This window comes from Ambystoma mexicanum, chromosome 13, assembly GCF_040938575.1.
Source record: "Ambystoma mexicanum isolate Mex_15411 chromosome 13, UKY_AmexF1_1, whole genome shotgun sequence".
Taxonomy (NCBI): domain Eukaryota; kingdom Metazoa; phylum Chordata; class Amphibia; order Caudata; family Ambystomatidae; genus Ambystoma; species Ambystoma mexicanum.
Window position 1 is genome coordinate 11916467 of NC_090938.1, and position 26577 is coordinate 11943043.

The following is a 26577-nucleotide window of genomic DNA, read 5'->3' on the forward strand; positions in this document are numbered from 1 at the left end:
AGGATCGAACACCAAAAGTTCGATCCTCTGGTGGTAGCATTAAAAAAAAAAAGGGGCTGCGGGGGTGTCCCCCGCATTGCCCCGCTCACTATACTTTATGGTTTAGTGAGCGGGGGCTGTGGGGGACACCCCTGCAGCCGTCCGTGGGAAAAAAAAAACAAGAAAAGAAAAGGACCCTGCAGCGCCAGTTCCCAATCACAGAAGTGAAAGGGAACTGGTGCTGCAGGAACCAGCGTGAAGGTAAGTGGGGTTTCTTTATGTTGGTGGTGTGGGTGGGAGTATGCTGGGGGTGTTGGTGGGGGGGTGTTATGGGTGTGTTTTGTGTGCGTGTGTGTGAGAGAATGTGTGTTTTAACAAATTATCGGGGCTGAAATGTCTGAAAACAAAGTGTTTGAACTTTTGGTCATTCGAGCACTTGGTTTTCGGATATTTCAGCCTCGATAATTTTTCATTCGGTCAAATCACTTGGATTCAAAGTAAATGGGGCAGGCGTGTGGAAGGTTTATATGAAGCGCTCCACAAAGTAAATGGGGCCGTCGTGTGGAAGGTTTACAGGTGTAGTACCACAAGGTAAATGGGGCAGGCGTGTGCAAGGTTTACAGGAGGTGTACCACAAGGTAAATGGGGCAGGCGTGTGCAAGGTTTACAGGAGGTGTACCACAAGGTAAATGGGGCAGGCGTGTGCAAGGTTTACAGGAGGTGTACCACAAGGTAAATGGGGCAGGCGTGTGCAAGGTTTACAGGAGGTGTACCACAAGGTAAATGGGGCCGTCGTGTGGAAGGTTTACAGGAGGTGTACCACAAGGTAAATGGGGCAGGCGTGTGCAAGGTTTACAGGAGGTGTACCACAAGGTAAATGGGGCAGGCGTGTGGAAGGTTTACAGGAGGTGTACCACAAGGTAAATGGGGCAGGCGTGTGCAAGGTTTACAGGTGGTGTACCACAAGGTAAATGGGGCAGGCGTGTGGAAGGTTTACAGGAGGTGTACCACAAGGTAAATGGGGCAGGCGTGTGCAAGGTTTACAGGAGGTGTACCACAAGGTAAATGGGGCAGGCGTGTGCAAGGTTTACAGGAGGTGTACCACAAGGTAAATGGGGCAGGCGTGTGCAAGGTTTACAGGAGGTGTACCACAAGGTAAATGGGGCAGGCGTGTGCAAGGTTTACAGGAGGTGTACCACAAGGTAAATGGGGCAGGCGTGTGCAAGGTTTACAGGAGGTGTACCACAAGGTAAATGGGGCAGGCGTGTGCAAGGTTTACAGGAGGTGTACCACAAGGTAAATGGGGCAGGCGTGTGCAAGGTTTACAGGAGGTGTACCACAAGGTAAATGGGGCAGGCGTGTGGAAGGTTTACAGGAGGTGTACCACAAGGTAAATGGGGCAGGCGTGTGCAAGGTTTACAGGAGGTGTACCACAAGGTAAATGGGGCAGGCGTGTGCAAGGTTTACAGGAGGTGTACCAAAAGGTAAATGGGGCAGGCGTGTGCAAGGTTTACAGGAGGTGTACCACAAGGTAAATGGGGCAGGCGTGTGCAAGGTTTACAGGTGGTGTACCACAAGGTAAATGGGGCAGGCGTGTGCAAGGTTTACAGGAGGTGTACCACAAGGTAAATGGGGCAGGCGTGTGCAAGGTTTACAGGTGGTGTACCACAAGGTAAATGGGGCAGGCGTGTGCAAGGTTTACAGGAGGTGTACCACAAGGTAAATGGGGCAGGCGTGTGCAAGGTTTACAGGAGGTGTACCACAAGGTAAATGGGGCAGGCGTGTGCAAGGTTTACAGGAGGTGTACCACAAGGTAAATGGGGCAGGCGTGTGCAAGGTTTACAGGAGGTGTACCACAAGGTAAATGGGGCAGGCGTGTGCAAGGTTTACAGGAGGTGTACCACAAGGTAAATGGGGCAGGCGTGTGCAAGGTTTACAGGAGGTGTACCACAAGGTAAATGGGGCAGGCGTGTGCAAGGTTTACAGGAGGTGTACCACAAGGTAAATGGGGCAGGCGTGTGCAAGGTTTACAGGAGGTGTACCACAAGGTAAATGGGGCAGGCGTGTGGAAGTTTCCCCCCTTCCAATCTCCCCATCTCTATTAATGCTCGTAATCTAGGTCTCCACTTTGACTCCTCCCTCTCCTTTTCCCACCATATTTCTCTCACCTCTCGCTCCTGTCGCTGCCACCTCTTCAATATTCGCAGGATCCGCTCCTCCCTCACCTTCCATGCCTCTAAACTCTTAATCTCCTCCCTCGTCTGTTCTACTGCACTTCCCTTCTTTTTGGTCTCCCTGCCTCTCATCTTGACCCCCTCAAATCCATCTACCACTCCTCTATCCGTACATTTTGTCTTTTGCTCCCCATGACTCCATTTCCTCTTCGCTCTTACTTTGGCAAGCTTCCCTTTCACTCCCAACTTAAATTCCAAACCTCTCTACGACCTTGACCCCCCCCCCCCCTTATCTGTCTTCCCTCCTCTCATTCTATACTCCCTCCCGGCCTCTCCGCTCTGCTGAACTCTTCTTACTTACTGTTCCCCCATACCCATGTGCCTCGTCACAATTTCGTTCCTTTCAGCTCTTGGCCCCCTTACACTGGAACTCTTTACCTTCCTATGTCCGCTCCATTCCCACATACTCCTTCTCCATTCCCCCCCTGATCTCCCTTCCTACCCCTTATCCCTCCTCCTCCTCATCATTCCATCATCTCTTCCCTCTCCTCCCCCTACCTAGGTAAATTGTTCTATATATTGTCTTGCTGGTTTTTTTTCCATGTTATGCTTCATTATTCTTGTATCCTGTTGTAAAGCGCTTTGTATTAAAGCACTATATAAGCCTAATAAAAATACAAATACAAAATACATGAGGTGCTACAAGGTAAATAGTGTAGTCGTGTGGAAGGTTTACATGAGGTGCTCCACAAGGTAAATAGTGTAGTCGTGTGGAAGGTTTACATGAGGTGCTCCACAAGGTAAACAGTGTAGTCGTGTTGTGGAAGGTTTACATGAGTGTTATGTACAAAGGGAGGCTTTCACATAACCAGTAGTTTAAAGGTAAAGAACCTTTTATTTGCAAGTTGATGACATAAGACGACCCCCAGCAGGAGGAGTACAATCTTCCCACTAAGGCCCTGCTTCTTCACTGGCTCTCCTTGGAACCCTGCTACATAAGATGCAGTTCTATGTTCTATAGTATCTAAGTGACAATAGACATAGTGAAGGAAATATTATACACTCATGGTTTAACAGGTAAACATTGGAAACACTGCACATCCTAACACCTCTCCTCCTTAAACATAACAAGTAACTGTGTGGGTGAGGACCCACTAAAATTGAAACCTGTAAAACACATATTGAACAACTGAAATTGAAACCTGTAAAATAAATATTATACACTCGTGGTTTAACAGGTAAAACATTGGATGCGCTGCAAGTCCTGGCACAAATCAAGAGCATAGATATATGACATCTAGTGGTTGATTAGGTAGAGTCACAAGAAAGTCCCTGTCTCCAACTAACTGAAGACAAATTAACATTGAAACGGAAAAGCCACCCTTTCCTTATTCCAAATAGCTCCTCCTTTGACCAACACTGACGAACCCAAGTCTTTCACAACTTGCTTGGGTTCAGAAAACAACGAGGCTCCTTTACGAACTTTGGTGGGGAGCTTGACTTTAATCCAATCACCCTCTTTGACCTTGAGTTCCCTACAACAATTCTTCTGATCATACCTCTCCTTGGATCTAACTCCAGCTTCAAAAATTCTCCTTTTTACACTCTCTAGATCCACATCCACCATTTTTGATTTGCCCATCCAACCTGGACATAAATGAGTATTTGGTTTTCTTCCTCTCAAGATCTCAAATGGACTCACGCCTGTGACACTATGGGTAGTTAGCCTATACTGGAACGTGCGTTCCATCACTGTTCTCACCCAATCTCCTCCAGTAGCCACCGCTATCCTAATAGCCTCCATCAGAGTCCTATTAAATCGTTCCACACACCCATTACTCTGGGGATGATATAAAGAAGTATTCACCTGCTCAATCCCATGATTCTCTAAAAATTCTTTAAACTCTCTGGAAACAAGTTGGGTCCCATTGTCAGACAAACACTTTCTTGGAAACCCTTCTCTCCAAAACAGTTGTTCCAAAAATCTGATTATACTACTACTGGATATGTCCTTGAGTACACATACCTCCGGCCATTTTGATAATAAATCTATGACTACTAATAGGTAGCTATCTCTGCCACCACCAATATTAAATGGACCGAGGAGATCCAACGCAATTTCGTCCCAAGGGACACGCGGGGACTCCCTCACTACCATGGGAACTTTTTGCACTTTCAAGCCTTTGTTTCCCTCAATACATTCCACACAGTCTTTGACTTGTTCCTCTATGTCCTTGTCGATACCAGGCCACCAAAATTCAGACCTCACAAGTCCCTTCGTCCTGGCCAGACCTAAATGCCCAACATGGGCCAACTCCAAGACAGACTTCCTCATACCGACTGGCACAACCATCTGGTGACCCTTGTATAAATAACCATCCTGAATCCATAGCTCCTCCCTCACTTTGGCAAAACCATTCATCTCGCCCCTGTGGCTCTTAATTTTACCTTCTGCAACCAGAGCAAGTACTCCTTGATATACAACATCCTCCGTGCAAGACACATCCCACTCACTTTTCTTTAATGTTTCATGCACCTGGAATATTTCTGCACTCTCCTCTGAACTTGTAAAGTCACTATCGTCAGAAATTTCCCTCTGGACAGATCTAGACAAGGCGTCTGCAACCACATTAACCTCCCCCTTTACGTGGAGCATGGTATACTGTAACCCTTGCAATGCCGTGACCCATTTCATAATGCGTCTTGACACTCCCTCCAAACCACCTTTTGTAAAAATTCCAACCAAGGGTTTATGGTCAGTGCAAATGGTGAAACTCCTCCCCCACAAGAATCTTTTAAATTTCTCGACACCCCAAACGCATGCTAGAGCCTCCTTCTCAATAACTGAATATCTAGATTCTGGGCCCTTCAAAGACCTGGACGCAAAAGCCACAGTCTGTAAACCTGTCTGATCCTCCTGCATCAGAACAGCCCCAACACCATAATCACTGGCATCAACAAAAAGCAATGTGGGTTTACTTTCCTCAAATATTTTCAAAATGGGAGCATTGACAATAGCCTCTTTTATCATCAAAAATTCTTTCTTGCACCGGTCACACCATTTAAAAACGACTCCCTTGCGAGTGAGAAATCTCATATTCCTCGACATTTCTGCTAACCCCTTGACAAATTTGCCGTAAAACTCCACCAGTCCCAAAAATGATAGTATGTCCCCTTTAGACTTAGGCTCCTCCATTCTTTTTATGGCCTCAATAGCCTCCTCCTTGGGTCTAACCCCTTCCCCAGTGATCTCATGACCCAGGTACACCACTTTGTTGGCTTTAAAAGTACATTTTTCCAAGGCAACGGTGAGGCCTGCCTCCTTCAAAATATCCAAAACTCTTTTCAAACGAACATCATGCTCCTTCTCATCGCTCCCACATACAAGAACATCATCCTGATAACACATCACCCCTTTTTCACCCCCAAGTAATTTATGCATAATACTCTGAAACACACTTGCGGCTGAGACCAAACCAAATGGCATGCGAACACACCTGAACAATCCAATCGGGGTGATGAAGGCGGTGAGATCCCTGGAATTAGGGTGCAATTCAACCTGATGGTAGGCCGATTTAAGATCTAGTATGGAGAACACTTTTGACCCAGCTACTCCCACCATCAGATCATCTATTCGGGGAAGGGGAAACCTGTCTGCCACAACCATGCTGTTTAGATGTCTAAGATCTATACAGAGCCTCAAAGACCCATTGCCTTTTCTGACTACAACTATAGGACTGACCCATTCAGATGCTTCTATCTTTTCAATGACACCATCTCTTTCCATTCTCTTGAGTTCTTCCTCTACATCTCCTCTAAGAGCAAGAGGAATAGTTCGCAGTTTTGCAATCTTAGGGACAGCTCCTTTCTTTAGGCGAATTACATGTACAAAGCCCTTGAGACACCCCAATTTCCCAGATAACGTGGTTTGTATCTCTGTGGGCTCTCCTCCCGCAACAGACATTACCTGCTCGGGATGACTTGCCTCAAGCCTTATCTTCAATTCAGCTTGATCACTCCATGACAACAATTCACCCCCTCTGTTGGTAACATACACACAACCTTTGGCCTTCCTGTCCTTAAACTGTAATTCAGCATCAAAGCAACCTATAATATCTATGGGAACATCTCCATAAGCATTTGCTTTAACAGTATTTTCCCACAGAGTACAACTATCGAATTTGTTCCTCCACACTTCCGCACTTATCAAGGTGTAGTCAGCACCACTATCCATTAGCATGCGTACGGGTACACCTCGAATTACAACCTCAGCATAAGGTTTCTGCATTTTCACTCTGCCATTGACAGCATTCACTGTAAATACCACTTCTCTGCCATCCTCACAATATGACTCATCTTCATAACTTGCACTTATTTCATGCACTTGATTTGACCCAGCATTAAAATTTCTACAACATCGGGCAATGTGCCCTCTCACACCACACTCATTGCATATGATATGAATAGCAAAGCAATCCTTATCAGAGGCTATATGCGACAAGCTTCCACATCTAAAGCATCTTCTCCCTGGAAAACCTCTGGATTGTCCTGAATCCCTAACCATCTTGAAAGAATTCATGTCTTTGGGAATCCCTCTGCTATCTTTTGCAGGAACCCATTGACGCCATCCTCTGCCAGTTGCCGGTCTGTTCTCTTCGCTCCTTTTAGCATTCTGCGAGGCGCGTCTTGGATTCCACGTACTCTGCCTCTGAACAACCTTTGACACCTTCAGCACTGAACCCTGACTCTCATCCAACTTGGGTTTACCATTGTTCACAGTATCCGATTGAAGAACTTCAATGCACTTATCTGTGTGTTCCACCATTTTCGCTATCTCAATTGCTCGATCCAAAGTGGGGTTCCTCTCTTTCCATAGTTCTTTCCTAATACTGTCATTGGAACATTTAATCATTAGCTGGTCTCTCAAGTGCTCATCCTGACAGTGAGTGAATTTGCATTTCACTGCTAAGCCCCTTAAAGCCGTGACAAAATCCTCGATACTTTCCCCATTCTTCTGCTCTCTCGTGGCAAATTTATATCTTTCCAATATAATGTTCTCCTCCACTCTAAAATGCCTGTCCAGTTTGGCTAATGTCCTTTCATATGGACCAGCATCCAAAATGTCAGAAGGCTCCGGCAATCTCTTTAAGACCTCTTGGCCTGCAGTTCCCAAACAGTGAAATAGCAATGCCTCCTTGCGCTCATTGGAGTAGTTGGCACCAAACACTGCTAAGGCATATTTGCTGAATCCTTCCTTCCAGTCTTCCCATCTAACCCTGGGTTCACCTGGCACTGCCAGAAAAAACACAGGAGCAGGCACATTTGCCATATCTCAAAGTTGCAGAATAGAATAACAAGCTTGCAATTCTGGTTTAACCAATAGAGCTCCCACCCAATCAGGTAGGTGACACTAATTAAAAGATAGCTGCTTGGTTATGTACTCACCCTGGAGCGCCTCACCAGGGTCATCGGCGGCGACTCCTTTCTCAACCTTGCTCAGTGTGGGGCCAGGGTGTCCAATGGCCGCTCAGAAAACACACAACCCAAAATCCAATTATAAAAGTGCCACAGCCGTGTCTTTGCCAGCCCAGTCTCCACAAGTTCAACAAAATTGCAGGGGTCCAATTCCAGCTCCCACAGACCACGGAGCCTCCAGGGGTTTTCCTCTGGCGCTAGCAATGTCCCTCCGGTGGATGCCACACACTGGATGTCAGGCCGTCAATAATCCACTGAAAAAGGCCCTCCCTCAGGCAAGTCAGGCTGGCTCCGCTCCACAGCCAGCACACTAGATCTGTAGAAAAGGCGCTGGGGGTCGTCCTCCGGGTCCCAGTCAAAATCCTCGTCGCCAAATGTTATGTACAAAGGGAGGCTTTCACATAACCAGTAGTTTAAAGGTAAAGAACCTTTTATTTGCAAGTTGATGACATAAGACGACCCCCAGCAGGAGGAGTACAATCTTCCCACTAAGGCCCTGCTTCTTCACTGGCTCTCCTTGGAACCCTGCTACATAAGATGCAGTTCTATGTTCTATAGTATCTAAGTGACAATAGACATAGTGAAGGAAATATTATACACTCATGGTTTAACAGGTAAACATTGGAAACACTGCACATCCTAACAATGAGGTGTTCCACAAGGTAAATAGTGTAGTCGTGTGGAAGGTTTACAGAGGTGCTCCACAAGGTAAATAGTGTAGTCGTGTGGAAGGTTTACAGAGGTGCTCCACAAGGTAAATAGTGTAGTCCTGTTGTGGAAGGTTTACATGAGGTGCTCCACAAGGTAATTAGTGTAGTCGTGTGGAAGGTTTACAGAGGTGCTCCACAAGGTAAATAGTGTAGTCGTGACGAAGGTTTACATGAGGTGCTCCACAAGGTAAATAGTGTAGTCGTGTGGAAGGTTTACATGAGGTGCTCCACAAGGTAAATAGTGTAGTCGTGTGGAAGGTTTACATGAGGTGCTCCACAAGGTAAATAGTGTAGTCGTGTGGAAGGTTTACATGAGGTGTTCCACAAGGTAAATAGTGTAGTCGTGTGGAAGGTTTACATGAGGTGCTCCACAAGGTAATTAGTGTAGTCGTGTGGAAGGTTTACGGTAGAGTACCACAATGTAAAAGTGGAGGCGTGTGGGATATTCTCCCCCAACTCACGGCGGTTTTGCATTCCTTTCATCGGTCTCATTGATGGCGTTGGTCCATATTCCGCTCTCGCATAGAACTGTAGCGGTGCCCACCGGATGACGCTGCTGAGGGCGATCCACTCATTTACATCCAGCAGCCTGTGTGCGTAATGGCCACCCTGACACGATCATACTGATGTGTGTCCCGATCCATTGGCATCGTTCCGGTAGGACACTAGCGTCCGGATCTAAATACTAGAACTACACTGCCACCCACCCTAGCATTATGGAAAATCATTGTTGTATAAACAAAATCTACTTTAAGCAACTTACTGATTAAAGTAAGAAGTCGACACTGCAAGTAGACAACCATATTTGTTGTAACACGAAAAAAAGGGACAAACCACCCAAAGAGCATATCGGTAGATCGGTGCGTAGAGCGCTTGTGAGTGATAGAGTGAACTAGGAGAGCAGAAAGAACTGCTTGCGTCCTGTTACTCGTCTGGAAGCCGAATCTCTTTATAGATAAACTAGGAGTATTCGAGTACTCGCCTAATCTGGTTATCAATCTGAGAATCGATTTAGGACCGAGTAAAAGGGCGGACAGAAAAGTCTCTCCCCCCCCCCCTCCCCCCCCAGGCCTGTGCAGGTGTAAAGCCTAACAGCAAAGCTTATGTGTGGCCTGTGGAACAGTAAAGTCTATCCCTGGGCTATTTACTGTTGGGCTGCGCGGCCTAGGGACGGGCTTCACGGTTAGGCAGCACACCAGCTCAGCCTAGGGACGGGCTTCACGGTTAGAGCTCAGCCCAGGGACGGGCTTCACGGTTAGGCAGCACACCAGCTCGGGCTTCACGGTTAGGCAGCACACCAGCTCAGCCTAGGGACGGGCTTCACGGTTAGAGCTCAGCCCAGGGACGGGCTTCACGGTTAGGCAGCACACCAGCTCGGGCTTCACGGTTAGGCAGCACACCAGCTCAGCCTAGGGACGGGCTTCACGGTTAGGCAGCACACCAGCTCAGCCTAGGGACGGGCTTCACGGTTAGAGCTCAGCCCAGGGACGGGCTTCACGGTTAGGCAGCACACCAGCTCGGGCTTCACGGTTAGGCAGCACACCAGCTCAGCCTAGGGACGGGCTTCACGGTTAGGCAGCACACCAGCTCAGCCTAGGGACGGGCTTCACGGTTAGAGCTCAGCCCAGGGACGGGCTTCACGGTTAGGCAGCACACCAGCTCGGGCTTCACGGTTAGGCAGCACACCAGCTCAGCCTAGGGACGGGCTTCACGGTTAGGCAGCACACCAGCTCAGCCTAGGGACGGGCTTCGCGGTTAGGCAGCACACCAGCTCAGCCTAGGGACGGGCTTCGCGGTTAGGCAGCACACCAGGTCAGCCTAGGGCCGGGCTTCACGGTTAGGCAGCACACCAGCTCGGGCTTCACGGTTAGGCAACACACCAGCTCAGCCTAGGGACGGGCTTCACTGTTAGGCAGCACACCAGCTCAGCCTAGGGACGGGCTTCATGACCAGCTCAGCCTAGGGACGGGCTTCACGGTTAGGCAGCACACCAGCTCAGCCTAGGGACGGGCTTCACGGTTAGGCAGCACACCAGCTCAGCCTAGGGACGGGCTTCACGGTTAGGCAGCACACCAGCTCAGCCTAGGGACGGGCTTCACGGTTAGGCAGCACACCAGCTCAGCCTAGGGACGGGCTTCACGGTTAGGCAGCACACCAGCTCAGCCTAGGGACGGGCTTTACACCGGCTCAGCCTAGGGACGGGCTTTACACCAGCTCAGCCTAGGGACGGGCTTCACGGTTAGGCAGCACACCAGCTCAGCCTAGGGACGGGCTTTACACCGGCTCAGCCTAGGGACGGGCTTTACACCAGCGCAGCCTAGGGACAGGCTTTACACCAGCACAGATGAGAGCAACTGAAGGACAAGGCAAGAGGTATTAGATCAAATCATCCATTTATTTTATTTAAACTGTGATTAAAAAATGATAAATCATCATGAACGTCTTCAATTCATTTTTTTTATCACAATTTAAATAAAATAAATGGATGATTTGATCTAATACCTCTTGCCTTGTCCTTCAGTTGCTCTCCTCATCTTGGCACCACCACGTGTTTCTTCTATATTGCTTTACCTCGAGGTGTCACATTTTTGAGGTTCTCACCATTTTTGTTTTTTACACCAGCGCAGCCTAGGGGCAGGCTTTACCGTTGGGCTTTACACCAGCACAGCCTAGGGTTAAGCTTTACTGTTAGATAGGAATCCTGTCCCTAGGCTGGTGTGCCGCCTGTCCCTGGGCTGTGCTGGTGTGCCGCCTGTCCCTGGGCTGGGCTGGTGTGCCGCCTGTCCCTGGGCTGTGCTGGTGTGCCGCCTGTCCCTAGGCTGTGCTGGTGTGCCGCCTGTCCCTAGGCTGGTGTGCCGCCTGTCCCTGGGCTGTGCTGGTGTGCCGCCTGTCCCTAGGCTGTGCTGGTGTGCCGCCTGTCCCTAGGCTGGTGTGCCGCCTGTCCCTGGGCTGTGCTGGTGTGCCGCCTGTCCCTAGGCTGGTGTGCCGCCTGTCCCTGGGCTGTGCTGGTGTGCCGCCTGTCCCTAGGCTGGTGTGCCGCCTGTCCCTGGGCTGTGCTGGTGTGCCGCCTGTCCCTGGGCTGTGCTGGTGTGCCGCCTGTCCCTGGGCTGTGCTGGTGTGCCGCCTGTCCCTAGGCTGTGCTGGTGTGCCGCCTGTCCCTAGGCTGGTGTGCCGCCTGTCCCTGGGCTGTGCTGGTGTGCCGCCTGTCCCTAGGCTGTGCTGGTGTGCCGCCTGTCCCTAGGCTGGTGTGCCGCCTGTCCCTGGGCTGTGCTGGTGTGCCGCCTGTCCCTAGGCTGGTGTGCCGCCTGTCCCTGGGCTGTGCTGGTGTGCCGCCTGTCCCTAGGCTGGTGTGCCGCCTGTCCCTGGGCTGTGCTGGTGTGCCGCCTGTCCCTGGGCTGTGCTGGTGTGCCGCCTGTCCCTGGGCTGTGCTGGTGTGCCGCCTGTCCCTGGGCTGTGCTGGTGTGCCGCCTGTCCCTAGGCTGTGCTGGTGTGCCGCCTGTCCCTAGGCTGGTGTGCCGCCTGTCCCTGGGCTGTGCTGGTGTGCCGCCTGTCCCTGGGCTGTGCTGGTGTGCCGCCTGTCCCTGGGCTGTGCTGGTGTGCCGCCTGTCCCTGGGCTGTGCTGGTGTGCCGCCTGTCCCTGGGCTGTGCTGGTGTGCCGCCTGTCCCTGGGCTGTGCTGGTGTGCCGCCTGTCCCTGGGCTGTGCTGGTGTGCCGCCTGTCCCTGGGCTGTGCTGGTGTGCCGCCTGTCCCTGGGCTGTGCTGGTGTGCCGCCTGTCCCTAGGCTGGTGTGCCGCCTGTCCCTGGGCTGTGCTGGTGTGCCGCCTGTCCCTGGGCTGTGCTGGTGTGCCGCCTGTCCCTGGGCTGTGCTGGTGTGCCGCCTGTCCCTAGGCTGGTGTGCCGCCTGTCCCTGGGCTGTGCTGGTGTGCCGCCTGTCCCTGGGCTGTGCTGGTGTGCCGCCTGTCCCTGGGCTGTGCTGGTGTGCCGCCTGTCCCTGGGCTGTGCTGGTGTGCCGCCTGTCCCTGGGCTGTGCTGGTGTGCCGCCTGTCCCTGGGCTGTGCTGGTGTGCCGCCTGTCCCTAGGCTGTGCTGGTGTGCCGCCTGTCCCTAGGCTGTGCTGGTGTGCCGCCTGTCCCTGGGCTGTGCTGGTGTGCCGCCTGTCCCTGGGCTGTGCTGGTGTGCCGCCTGTCCCTGGGCTGTGCTGGTGTGCCGCCTGTCCCTGGGCTGTGCTGGTGTGCCGCCTGTCCCTGGGCTGTGCTGGTGTGCCGCCTGTCCCTGGGCTGTGCTGGTGTGCCGCCTGTCCCTGGGCTGTGCTGGTGTGCCGCCTGTCCCTGGGCTGTGCTGGTGTGCCGCCTGTCCCTGGGCTGTGCTGGTGTGCCGCCTGTCCCTGGGCTGTGCTGGTGTGCCGCCTGTCCCTGGGCTGTGCTGGTGTGCCGCCTGTCCCTGGGCTGTGCTGGTGTGCCGCCTGTCCCTAGGCTGGTGTGCCGCCTGTCCCTGGGCTGTGCTGGTGTGCCGCCTGTCCCTGGGCTGTGCTGGTATGCCGCCTGTCCCTGGGCTGTGCTGGTGTGCCGCCTGTCCCTGGGCTGTGCTGGTGTGCCGCCTGTCCCTAGGCTGTGCTGGTGTGCCGCCTGTCCCTAGGCTGGTGTGCCGCCTGTCCCTGGGCTGTGCTGGTGTGCCGCCTGTCCCTGGGCTGTGCTGGTGTGCCGCCTGTCCCTGGGCTGTGCTGGTGTGCCGCCTGTCCCTGGGCTGTGCTGGTGTGCCGCCTGTCCCTGGGCTGTGCTGGTGTGCCGCCTGTCCCTGGGCTGTGCTGGTGTGCCGCCTGTCCCTGGGCTGTGCTGGTGTGCCGCCTGTCCCTGGGCTGTGCTGGTGTGCCGCCTGTCCCTAGGCTGTGCTGGTGTGCCGCCTGTCCCTAGGCTGGTGTGCCGCCTGTCCCTGGGCTGTGCTGGTGTGCCGCCTGTCCCTGGGCTGTGCTGGTGTGCCGCCTGTCCCTGGGCTGTGCTGGTGTGCCGCCTGTCCCTGGGCTGTGCTGGTGTGCCGCCTGTCCCTGGGCTGTGCTGGTGTGCCGCCTGTCCCTGGGCTGTGCTGGTGTGCCGCCTGTCCCTGGGCTGTGCTGGTGTGCCGCCTGTCCCTGGGCTGTGCTGGTGTGCCGCCTGTCCCTGGGCTGTGCTGGTGTGCCGCCTGTCCCTGGGCTGTGCTGGTGTGCCGCCTGTCCCTGGGCTGTGCTGGTGTGCCGCCTGTCCCTGTGCTGGTGTGCCGCCTGTCCCTGGGCTGTGCTGGTGTGCCGCCTGTCCCTGGGCTGTGCTGGTGTGCCGCCTGTCCCTGGGCTGTGCTGGTGTGCCGCCTGTCCCTGGGCTGTGCTGGTGTGCCGCCTGTCCCTGGGCTGTGCTGGTGTGCCGCCTGTCCCTGGGCTCTGCTGGGCTGTGCTGGTGTGCCGCCTGTCCCTAGGCTGGTGTGCCGCCTGTCCCTGGGCTGTGCTGGTGTGCCGCCTGTCCCTAGGCTGGTGTGCCGCCTGTCCCTGGGCTGTGCTGGTGTGCCGCCTGTCCCTGGGCTGTGCTGGTGTGCCGCCTGTCCCTGGGCTGTGCTGGTGTGCCGCCTGTCCCTGGGCTGTGCTGGTGTGCCGCCTGTCCCTGGGCTCTGCTGGGCTGTGCTGGTGTGCCGCCTGTCCCTGGGCTGTGCTGGTGTGCCGGCTCTGCTGGTGTGCCGCCTGTCCCTGGGCTCTGCTGGTGTGCCGCCTGTCCCTGGGCTCTGCTGGTGTGCCGCCTGTCCCTGGGCTCTGCTGGTGTGCCGCCTGTCCCTGGGCTGTGCTGGTGTGCCGCCCGTCCCTGGGCTTTGAGGCAGGTAGGGAGAGCGAGAACCTTTCCCCCCTCCCCCTGTTTCCCCCCACTTTACTCTGTCCTAAATTGATTCTCAGATTGATAACCAGATTTGGGGAGTACTCAAATACTCCTAATTTATCGAAAAAGAGATCTGCCCTCTAGACGAGTAACAGGACGCAAGCAGTTCTTTCTGCTCTCCTAGTTCACTCTATCACTCACAAGCGTTCTAGGCTCAGATCTACTAATATGGTCTTTGGGTGGTTTGCTCCTTTTTCCGTGCTACAAAACAGTGCTTGGGCATAACCCAAAATAATCACTGCCAAGCCCCCCTACCCCGGCCTTGTTTAAACAAGAAGCCTCAGGCCGGGGCTTTTCATCCAGTAACAGTCAGTGGCACAAGGCGAGGGGGTGGGTGTGCTCTCTGCCGCTGTTACAGGTGGGTAAAGTCTCCCCCCATTAGTGCTCCAGGCAAATGCTGTGGACTGGAGTGCAAGATTACCAAGAGGCGGTGGGCATTATGTGGCACTGGGGGTGACGGGCGGGCTTAGTACCGGTCGCGACCTTGCAGGCTGATGACTAGCTGGCCCAGGAGCTTGGAATGGCAGGGCTTGGAGAATCTGGCAGAAGGGTGATGGGCTGGAAGCCACGGGTGGCAAGTGAGGCCAGTGAGGCGGCGGACAACCGACTGACAGTGTGAGTCCTGCAAACCGGCCAATGGTGAGGGACTGGGTGTGCCTCCAGAGTACTAACGCATTCGCCTACTTTATCATAGCTCTACATTCTTTGTCTAAAACTCTCTCTCCTAGGCTGTGTAATCTTATTTTAAGATCATTTTGCTCTCAGTTCAAATGGAGCCAAACGCCTCCCATTAAAGGCATTAAACATTGCGTGTCTGTTTTTTAAATCGGTTTTTAATTTACTGAAGTTCTACATCAGCAACTTTAGCCAAGATCCTCAGGGTGGCCACGCATTCAGAAGCGACCAGTATTCCTTTGCTTGCTAAATATTCCTCAACCAAGAAAAACCAGCACCTTCGCTATCCAGAAGCCATCTACTTGAGTACTCTATGAACGCTGCTGTGCAACAGTGCTCGGTGGGCGACTTCCTGCACTCCATATCCTGGCAAGGAAAGCACTGAGATAGCCTGGCTTGCTGGGGGTCGCCGACCTTGGGTAGGAGGGGAAGCTTGCCTCGGTGCCCGTATGTTTTCCAGGCATTTGAGCACGTACCTCTGTACTCTGTACCAATGCACGCTGGGAAGAGGGGCCGGAAAGCATCTCCACTTTGGAGATTTGAAAGTGCCGCATAAGAGCATGCGTGATAGGCACCAGCGTGTAGAGTTTGTTGCACACTGCCTGGAGCTTATAATGAACCCCTATTTGATTCTGAGCACCAAGACCGGCCCTTCTTATTGGGCATCCCCCTAAAAATAGCCCCTTCCAGTTGCCCGGTCACTCTCTGCAGCCAGTTATGGCCCATCACTTCCTGTCCCATGTGCCGCACATGTGACCTGCTTCTCTGTCTAGAAATGAAATGCCCAGGGCTCTTCCAGTTGCCCGGTCACTCTCTGCAGCCAGTTATGGCCCATCACTTCCTGTCCCATGTGCCCCACATGTGACCTGCTTCTCTGTCTAGAAATGAAATGCCCAGGGCTCTTCCAGTTGCCCGGTCACTGCCTGCAGCCAGTTATGGCCCATCACTTCCTGTCCCATGTGCCCCACATGTGACCTGTTTCTCTGTCTAGAAATGAAATGCCCAGGGCTCTTCCAGTTGCCCGGTCACTCTCTGCAGCCAGTTATGGCCCATCACTTCCTGCCCCATGTGCCCCACATGTGACCTGCTTCTCTGTCTAGAAATGAAATGCCCAGGGCTCTTCCAGTTGCCCGGTCACTCTCTGCAGCCAGTTATGGCCCATCACTTCCTGTCCCATGTGCCCCACATGTGACCTGCTTCTCTGTCTAGAAATGAAATGCCCAGGGCTCTTCCAGTTGCCCGGTCACTGCCTGCAGCCAGTTATGGCCCATCACTTCCTGTCCCATGTGCCCCACATGTGACCTGCTTCTCTGTCTAGAAATGAAATGCCCAGGGCTATTCCAGTTGCCCGGTCACTGCCTGCAGCCAGTTATGGCCCATCACTTCCTGTCCCATGTGCCCCACATGTGACCTGCTTCTCTGTCTAGAAATGAAATGCCCAGGGCTCTTCCAGTTGCCCGGTCACTGCCTGCAGCCAGTTATGGCCCATCACTTCCTGTCCCATGTGCCCCACATGTGACCTGCTTCTCTGTCTAGAAATGAAATGCCCAGGGCTCTTCCAGTTGCCCGGTCACTCTCTGCAGCCAGTTATGGCCCATCACTTCCTGTCCCATGTGCCCCACATGTGACCTGCAATGCGGAGCTTGGTGCTTATTGGCGAGCGCCTGCGCCCCAAGCAGCGGGCTTCTTGGCGCACCCCCGTGTAGAGTGACATGTGCAGACTGGTACTGACCCCATGCTGTCTTCTTTGCAGTCCATGACGCTGAAGGAGGCCATAAAGTCTGCGCTCACCATCCTGAAGCAGGTCATGGAGGAGAAGCTGAACGCCATCAACATCGAGGTAGGTGCCTGCTGCTCAGCGGGTTGCAGCGCGTGCCGCTGTCTCTGCCATGGCTAATGCCGGCAGCTCTTTACCTGGACGCGCGTAGTGTAAGAACTTCCTCCAAAGTCCTGACTCGAGTATGACTTCTTTTTACCAAGAGAGCATATATGTTCCTGCCCCCTGAGATGAGGTGAGCTGGGATCAGGAGAAATGGGTCGCAGACTAAACTTCCTGAAAGCCCCCGTGTGCTGGGCTGTATGGGGTCGCAGCAATGGACTGTGGCGCGGCTCCGTGCCGAGTAGCCAGGTGTAGGCTCCGTCCAGCGCCTCCGGTGTGCTGGCCTAGCCGCTATTTCGGGACTGCTGGTTTATTTTTAAGGCGCCGGAGAGATGCCACAGCTGTCGCCCCTTCCTAACCCTGCTTCTTTCCTTGCAGCTTGCCACGGTGGAGCCCGGCAAACTCTTCCACATGTACTCAAAGGAGGAGCTGGAGGAGGTCATCAAAGACATCTGAAGCCGCTCCCAGCTCTGGGAGAGGAGGAGACTTTTCTATTTTTTTTCTATTTGTGATTTTGAGTCTCTGCAGCGTGCACGCCACGTGAATGACACTTTTTTGCAGTTTGTTCTTACAGAATCTGTACATAATTGCACTTCTGCAGCTGGAAAGAGAAAATAAAGCCTTTTGTTACAGTCCTGGTGTTTGATTTTCTGTGTCTTGAATGTTCATTTTGGCTGCTCGCATCTCCCTCCCTTTGTGATAGGATTGCCTTTTTGTTTGTCTTTAAAGATGTTGTGAGGAAGAGGCGGTAGGAGAGATGTTCTAGCCTTCTAGACTGAGGGAGAGGGTTGTTATCGCTGGATAATGACCCTTCGTCTCAGGCCGTAAATTGGGGAAAGTGTCCCAAGCGACAATGACCTCTACCGAGGTCTACAAGGCTCATGGTGGTCACAGCAATACATGTTATGTTACTTGGCATTTATAGAGCGCCTTATGTATCATTCGTATGACCTCAAAGCGCTGGCTACATTGGTTCTGAAGTAAACTCATATTACTTTAACAGTCAGTAAAGTAAAAGGGAAACTGAATTAGTCATTTGAATGTGGTTTTATACTGAAGTATTTAAATAACATGTATTGGGTTGGGTTCGTGAGCGTGAGGCCCGTGTCCCTTTGAATTAATGTATAAGTGCTCTTTGAATATTGCACAAATAGGCATATGGAATAGGTGTGAAAAAGGTGCCTTTTATTCTAGAGTGCGCCCTAAATCCTTGGCAGGATCCGGTCCTGATGGTGCGCTGTGTCCTATTTAGCGCGCGGCGTGCCAGCGGTCCGGATCCTGCCATAACACGGGGATCCATGTTATCCAAGGATTTAGGAAATGTATCCCAATTTATTGAAACCTACAATGAATTCACACCCCTCGTGAGTGCCATGACTTCATAAGAACAATCGCCCCGTTTTGAAAAAGACCAGTGTTGGTCGAAACACGCGTTAACGAAATGGCAGTCTCTAGAATAAAGGCACTTTTTTCACACCTATTCCATACGCCTGTTTGCGCGCCACGCTCGGGTACCCAACCCAATAATTTCAAATCAGACTAAGGTTCGGGTGCGCCCTGTGGTCCCTGGGGCAGCGAGAGCGACCACCCTGCAGCATGTTGATGATCAGGCCAGTGAGGACACTTGCCCCCAATTGCGACCTTATTTAAGTAACCTGGTTGTGTTAAAAAACAAACCTTTTAATTGCAAAGGGGTGAACAGGAGCAAGCAGAAGGTGTCCCGTAAAACTAAACGGTTTCTCTGGAAAGTGAAGGCATTTCCCAGTGTTTTAGCTTTCAATTTGGTGGGCTCCACCCACAGAAGGTGTCTACTTGACAGTAATCGTGCCTCTGGCAGCAGAATGCCGACGATGCCAGTGGTTGACTGCACCCTAGACATTCTGATGGGATGAAGGGTCAAAAACGACCTCCTTGTGCTAATCTATGGGGTTTCTCAAATCCGGCCCATCGGCTTGGTCACTGTTTGCGGGGTGTCGCCATTGATAACCTCGCGGGGTGTCGCCATTGATAACCTCGCGGGGTGTCGCTATTGTTAACTTCGCGGGGTGTCGCTATTGTTAACCTCGCGGGGTGTCGCTATTGTTAACCTCGCGGGGTGTCGCCATTGTTGAGCTTGAGGGGTGTCGCCATTGTTGAGCTCGAGGGGTGTCTCCATTGTTGAGCTCGAGGGGTATCGCCAGTGTGAAGCTCGCGGGGTGTCGCTATTGTTAACTTCGCAGGGTGTCGCTATTGTTAACTTCGCGGGGTGTCTCTATTAACCTCGCGGGGTGTCGCCATTGATAACCTCGCGGGGTGTCGCCATTGTTGAGCTCGAGGGGTGTCTCCATTGTTGAGCTTGAGGGGTATCGCCATTGATAACCTCGCGGGGTGTCGCCATTGTTGAGCTCGAGGGGTGTCTCCATTGTTGAGCTTGAGGGGTATCGCCAGTGTGAAGCTCGCGGGGTGTCGCTATTAACTTCGCGGGGTGTGTCTATTGTTAACCTCGCGGGGTGTCTCTATTGTTAACCTCGCGGGGTGTCACTATTGTTAACCTCGCGGGGTGTCACTATTGTTAACCTCGCGGGGTGTCACTATTGTTGAGCTCGAGGGGTATCGCCAGTGTGAAGCTCGCGGGGTGTCGCTATTGTTGAGCTCGCGGGGTGTCGCCATTGATAACCTCGCGGGGTGTCGCCATTGTTGAGCTCGAGGGGTGTCTCCATTGTTGAGCTCGAGGGGTGTCTCCATTGTTGAGCTCGAGGGGTGTCTCCATTGTTGAGCTCGAGGGGTGTCTCCATTGTTGAGCTCGCGGGGTGTCGCTATTGTTGAGCTCGCGGGGTGTCGCCAGTGTGAAGCTCGCGGGGTGTCGCCAGTGTTGAGCTCGCGGGGTGTCGCTATTGTTGAGCTCGCGGGGTGTCTCTATTGTTAACCTCGCGGGGAGTCTCCATTGTTGAGCCTTGGCCGGCTGCCCCCCCAATCCGATGGAGGAGCTGAAGGCATGTGTTCCCTCTGGAAGGCTGTTCCTCTCGCCATTCCTACTCTTACAATGGGAACTCCACTGCAAAGCTCCCACTGAGCACCAGATGCTTCACGGCGCTATCCCCGTTAGCAGGCGCTCGACCACCACACGTACTTGAGGGTTTAGACACAATCGTTCTTTGAATAACCTCAGGGCACGCTATCTCGACGACACCATATGAAACTAATTATGCCTTTATATTGTTTGAAGGAAACCTAGCACATGCTACCAGGCAATCCAATAAGCTGTAAGCACACATGCCCCCCCCCCAACTATATACAAACATCCCATTGAAAAGCTTCCCATAAAACCCCAGGAGAACACAGGGTGTCAAACTGAGCTTTCCCCAGCTTCCCTCTGGTCTTTCTCCAGAGGCGAGTGCAGCCCTGAACCCTGTCTTCACGTTGCTTCTCATCCGTGAATAACCTTCAGAAGGATAGCGCCTAGAAACTCTCGAGTCCAAGTGTGCTCCCAGCATAACCACACCAACTTTAACATCCGTGAGGTATTCTCTTTTGACTAAAACCAACCTTTTGTTCTCGTTTTTAAATGGGCCCTTCTATGGGCTTTGTGACCTTATGCGCCTTATTGGTGAGTGCTGGTCGCTAACCCTCGAGTCTGCCTCCCCTTATTGGTGAGCCCTGGTCATTAACCTTCGAATCTGCCTCTCCTTATTGGTGAGCCCTGGTCGCTAACCCTCGAGTCTGCCTCCCTTATTGGTGAGCCCTGGTCATTAACCCTCGAGTCTGCCTCTCCTTATTGGTGAGCCCTGGTCATTAACCTTCGAGTCTGCCTCTCCTTATTGGTGAGCCCTGGTCATTAACCTTCGAATCTGCCTCTCCTTATTGGTGAGCCCTGGTCGCTAACCCTCGAGTCTGCCTCCCTTATTGGTGAGCCCTGGTCATTAACCCTCGAGTCTGCCTCTCCTTATTGGTGAGCCCTGGTCATTAACCTTCGAGTCTGCCTCTCCTTATTGGTGAGCCCTGGTCATTAACCCTCGAGTCTGCCTCTCCTTATTGGTGAGCCCTGGTCATTAACCTTCGTATCTGCCTCTCCTTATTGGTGAGCCCTGGTCATTAACCTTCGAGTCTGCCTCTCCTTATTGGTGAGCCCTGGTCATTAACCTTCGAATCTTCCTCCCTTATTGGTGAGCCCTGGTCATTAACCTTCAAATCTGCCTCCCTTATTGGTGAGCCCTGGTCGCTAACCCTCGAGTCTGCCTCTCCTTATTGGTGAGCCCTGGTCGCTAACCCTCGAGTCTGCCTCTCCTTATTGGTGAGCCCTGGTCATTAACCTTCGAATCTGCCTCTCCTTATTGGTGAGCCCTGGTCGCTAACCCTCGAGTCTGCCTCCCTTATTGGTGAGCCCTGGTCATTAACCCTCGAGTCTGCCTCCCTTATTGGTGAGCCCTGGTCATTAACCCTCGAGTCTGCCTCTCCTTATTGGTGAGCCCTGGTCATTAACCTTCGAGTCTGCCTCTCCTTATTGGTGAGCCCTGGTCATTAACCTTCGAATCTGCCTCTCCTTATTGGTGAGCCCTGGTCGCTAACCCTCGAGTCTGCCTCCCTTATTGGTGAGCCCTGGTCATTAACCCTCGAGTCTGCCTCTCCTTATTGGTGAGCCCTGGTCATTAACCTTCGAGTCTGCCTCTCCTTATTGGTGAGCCCTGGTCATTAACCTTCGAATCTGCCTCTCCTTATTGGTGAGCCCTGGTCGCTAACCCTCGAGTCTGCCTCCCTTATTGGTGAGCCCTGGTCATTAACCCTCGAGTCTGCCTCTCCTTATTGGTGAGCCCTGGTCATTAACCTTCGAGTCTGCCTCTCCTTATTGGTGAGCCCTGGTCATTAACCCTCGAGTCTGCCTCTCCTTATTGGTGAGCCCTGGTCATTAACCTTCGTATCTGCCTCTCCTTATTGGTGAGCCCTGGTCATTAACCTTCGAGTCTGCCTCTCCTTATTGGTGAGCCCTGGTCATTAACCTTCGAATCTTCCTCCCTTATTGGTGAGCCCTGGTCATTAACCTTCAAATCTGCCTCCCTTATTGGTGAGCCCTGGTCGCTAACCCTCGAGTCTGCCTCTCCTTATTGGTTAGCCCTGGTCGCTAACCCTCGAGTCTGCCTCTCCTTATTGGTGAGCCCTGGTCGCTAACCCTCGAGTCTGCCTCTCCTTATTGGTGAGCCCTGGTCATTAACCTTCGAATCTGCCTCTCTTTATTGGTGGGCCCTGGTCGCTAACCCTCGAGTCTGCCTCTCCTTATTGGTGAGCCCTGGTCGCTAACCCTCGAGTCTGCCTCTCCTTATTGGTGAGCGCTGGTCGCTAACCCTCGAGTCTGCCTCTCCTTATTGGTGAGCCCTGGTCGCTAACCCTCAAGTCTGCCTCTCCTTATTGGTGAGCCCTGGTCATTAACCCTCGAGTCTGCCTCTCCTTATTGGTGAGCCCTGGTCATTAACCCTCGAGTCTGCCTCCCTTATTGGTGAGCCCTGGTCATTAACCCTCGTCTGCCTCCCTTATTGGTGAGCCCTAGTCATTAACCTTCTAATCTGCCTCCCCTTATTGGTGAGCCCTGGTCATTAACCTTCGAATCTGCCTCCCTTATTGGCGAGCCCTGGTCATTAACCTTCGAGTCTGCCTCTCCTTATTGGTGAGCCCTGGTCATTAACCTTCGAATCTGCCTCTCCTTATTGGTGAGCCCTGGTCGCCAACCCTCGAGTCTGCCTCTCCTTATTGGTGAGCCCTGGTCATTAACCTTCGAATCTGCCTCTCCTTATTGGTGGGCCCTGGTCATTAATCCTCGAGTCTGCCTCCCCTTATTGGTGAGCCCTGGTCATTAACCCTCGAGTCTGCCTCTCCTTATTGGTGAGCCCTGGTCGCTAACCCTCGAGTCCGCCTCCCTTATTGGTGAGCCCTGGTCATTAACCTTCGAGTCTGCCTCTCCTTATTGGTGAGCCCTGGTCATTAACCTTCGAATCTGCCTCCCTTATTGGTGAGCCCTGGTCATTAACCTTCGAATCTGCCTCCCTTATTGGTGGGCCCTGGTAATTAACCTTCTAATCTGCCTCCCTTATTGGTGAGCCCTGGTCATTAACCTTCTAATCTGCCTCCCTTATTGGTGAGCCCTGGTCATTAACCTTCGAGTCTGGCTCTCCTTATTGGTGAGTGCTGGTCATTAACCCTCGAGTCTGCCTCTCCTTATTGGTGAGCCCTGGTCGCTAACCCTCGAGTCTGCCTCTCCTTATTGGTGGGCCCTGGTCGCTAACCCTCGAGTCTGCCTCTCCTTATTGGTGGGCCCTGGTCGCTAACCCTCGAGTCTGCCTCTTCTTATTGGTGAGCCCTGGTCGCTAACCTTCGAGTCTGCCTCTCCTTATTGGTGAGTGCTGGTCGCTAACCCTAGAATCTGCCTCTCCTTATTGGTGAGCCCTGGTCATTAACCTTCTAATCTGCATCCCCTTATTGGTGAGCCCTGGTCATTAACCTTCTAATCTGCCTCCCTTATTGGTGAGCCCCGGTCATTAACCCTCGAGTCTGCCTCCCTTATTGGTGGGCCCTGGTAATTAACCTTCTAATCTGCCTCCCTTATTGGTGAGCCCTGGTCATTAACCTTCTAATGTGCCTCCCTTATTGGTGAGCCCTGGTCATTAACCTTCGAGTCTGCCTCTCCTTATTGGTGAGCCCTGGTCATTAACCCTCGAGTCTGCCTCCCTTATTGGTGGGCCCTGGTAATTAACCTTCTAATCTGCCTCCCTTATTGGTGAGCCCTGGTCATTAACCTTCTAATGTGCCTCCCTTATTGGTGAGCCCTGGTTGCTAACCCTCGAGTCAGCCTCTCCTTATTGGTGAGCCCTGGTTGCTAACCCTCAAGTCTGCCTCTCCTTATTGGTGAGCCCTGGTCGCTAACCCTCGACTCTGCCTCTCCTTATTGGTGAGCCCTGGTCGCTAACCCTCGAGTCTGCCTCTCCTTATTGATGAGCCCTGGTCATTAACCTTCTAATCTGCCTCCCTTATTGGTGAGCCCTGGTCATTAACCTTCGAGTCTGCCTCTCCTTATTGGTGAGCCCTGGTCATTAACCTTCTAATCTGCCTCTCCTTATTGGTGAGCCCTGGTCATTAACCCTCTAATCTGCCTCCCTTATTGGTGAGCCCTGGTCATTAACCCTCAAGTCTGCCTCTCCTTATTGGTGAGCCCTGGTCGCTAACCCTCCTGGTCGCTAACCCTCGAGTCTGCCTCTCCTTATTGGTGAGCCCTGGTCATTAACCCTCGAGTCTGCCTCTCCTTATTGGTGAGTGCTGGTCATTAACCCTCGAGTCTGCCTCTCCTTATTGGTGAGCCCTGGTCGCTAACCCTCGAGTCTGCCGCTCCTTATTGGTGAGCCCTGGTCGCTAACCCTCGAGTCTGCCTCTCCTTATTGGTGAGCCCTGGTCGCTAACCCTCGAGTCTGCCTCTCCTTATTGGTGGGCCCTGGTCGCTAACCCTCGAGTCTGCCTCTCCTTATTGGTGAGCCCTGGTCGCTAACCTTCGAGTCTGCCTCTCCTTATTGGTGAGCCCTGGTCGCTAACCCTCGAGTCTGCCTCTCCTTATTGGTGAGTGCTGGTCGCTAACCATCGAGTCTGCCTCTCCTTATTGGTGAGCCCTGGTCATTAACCTTCAAATCTGCCTCCTATTATTGGTGAGCCGTGGTCGCTAACCCTCGAGTCTGCCTCTCCTTATTGGTGAGCCCTGGTCATTAACCTTCAAATCTGCCTCCCTTATTGGTGAGCCCTGGTCGCTAACCATCGAGTCTGCCTCTCCTTATTGGTGAGTGCTGGTCGCTAACCCTCGAATCTGCCTCTCCTTATTGGTGAGCCCTGGTCATTAACCCTCGAGTCTGCCTCTCCTTATTGGTGAGTCCTGGTCGCTAACCCTCGAGTCTGCCTCTCCTTATTGGTGAGCCCTGGTCGCTAACCCTCGAGTCTGCCTCTCCTTATTGGTGAGCCATGGTCATTAACCTTCGAATCTGCCTCCCTTATTGGTGAGCCCTGGTCATTAACCTTCTAATCTGCCTCCCCTTATTGGTGAGCCCTGGTCATTAACCTTCGAGTCTGCCTCCCTTATTGGTGAGCCCTGGTCATTAACCTTCTAATCTGCCTCCCTTATTGGTGAGCCCTGGTCATTAACCTTCTAATCTGCCTCCCTTATTGGTGAGCCCTGGTCATTAACCTTCTAATCTGCCTCTCCTTATTGGTGAGCCCTGGTCATTAACCCTCGAGTCTGCCTCTCCTTATTTGTGAGTGCTGGTCATTAACCCTCGAGTCTGCCTCTCCTTATTGGTGAGCCCTGGTCATTAACCTTCTAATCTGCCTCTCCTTATTGGTGAGCCCTGGTCATTAACCCTCGAGTCTGCCTCTCCTTATTGGTGAGAGCTGGTCGCTATCCATAGTCTGCCTCTCCTTATTGGTGAGCCCTGGTCATTAACCTTCTAATCTGCCTCTCCTTATTGGTGAGCCCTGGTCATTAACCCTCGAGTCTGCCTCTCCTTATTGGTGAGTGCTGGTCATTAACCTTCGAGTGTGCCTCTCCTTATTGGTGAGCCCTGGTCATTAACCCTCGAGTCTGCCTCTCCTTATTGGTGAGTCCTGGTCGCTAACCCTCGAGTCTGCCTCTCCTTATTGGTGAGCCCTGGTCGCTAACCCTCGAGTCTGCCTCTCCTTATTGGTGAGCCATGGTCATTAACCTTCGAATCTGCCTCCCTTATTGGTGAGCCCTGGTCATTAACCTTCTAATCTGCCTCCCCTTATTGGTGAGCCCTGGTCATTAACCTTCGAGTCTGCCTCCCTTATTGGTGAGCCCTGGTCATTAACCTTCTAATCTGCCTCCCCTATTGGTGAGCCCTGGTCATTAACCTTCTAATCTGCCTCCCTTATTGGTGAGCCCTGGTCATTAACCTTCTAATCTGCCTCTCCTTATTGGTGAGCCCTGGTCATTAACCCTCGAGTCTGCCTCTCCTTATTGGTGAGCCCTGGTCGCTAACCCTCGAGTCTGCCTCTCCTTATTGGTGAGCCCTGGTCGCTAACCCTCGAGTCTGCCTCTCCTTATTGGTGGGCCCTGGTCGCTAACCCTCGAGTCTGCCTCTCCTTATTGGTGAGCCCTGGTCGCTAACCCTCGAGTCTGCCTCTCCTTATTGGTGAGTGCTGGTCGCTAACCATCGAGTCTGCCTCTCCTTATTGGTGAGTGCTGGTCGCTAACCCTCGAATCTGCCTCTCCTTATTGGTGAGCCCTGGTCATTAACCTTCAAATCTGCCTCCTATTATTGGTGAGCCCTGGTCGCTAACCCTCGAGTCTGCCTGTCCTTATTGGTGAGCCCTGGTCATTAACCTTCAAATCTGCCTCCCTTATTGGTGAGCCCTGGTCGCTAACCCTCGAGTCTGCCTCTCCTTATTGGTGAGCCCTGGTCGCTAACCATCGAGTCTGCCTCTCCTTATTGGTGAGTGCTGGTCGCTAACCCTCGAGTCTGCCTCTCCTTATTGGTGAGCCCTGGTCATTAACCCTCGAGTCTGCCTCTCCTTATTGGTGAGTCCTGGTCGCTAACCCTCGAGTCTGCGTCTCCTTATTGGTGAGCCCTGGTCGCTAACCCTCGAGTCTGCCTCTCCTTATTGGTGAGCCATGGTCATTAACCTTCGAATCTGCCTCCCTTATTGGTGAGCCCTGGTCATTAACCTTCTAATCTGCCTCCCCCTATTGGTGAGCCCTGGTCATTAACCTTCTAATCTGCCTCCCTTATTGGTGAGCCCTGGTCATTAACCTTCTAATCTGCCTCTCCTTATTGG

General features: G+C 52.8%; 1 protein-coding gene across 1 annotated transcript in view; it reads left to right on the forward strand.

Moving 5' to 3' along the window:
• The window catches only part of PSMA5 (proteasome 20S subunit alpha 5), a 108690-nt gene extending 91273 nt beyond the window's left edge, over positions 1 to 17417 (forward strand). The window contains exons 8-9 of the mRNA XM_069633005.1: positions 16657 to 16743; positions 17161 to 17417. Of these exons, the coding sequence (XP_069489106.1) occupies positions 16657 to 16743; positions 17161 to 17238 (165 nt within the window). The 3' untranslated portion in view covers positions 17239 to 17417. The remainder of the gene's footprint in view (positions 1 to 16656; positions 16744 to 17160) is intronic.
• The last annotated feature ends 9160 nt before the right edge of the window (positions 17418 to 26577 follow it).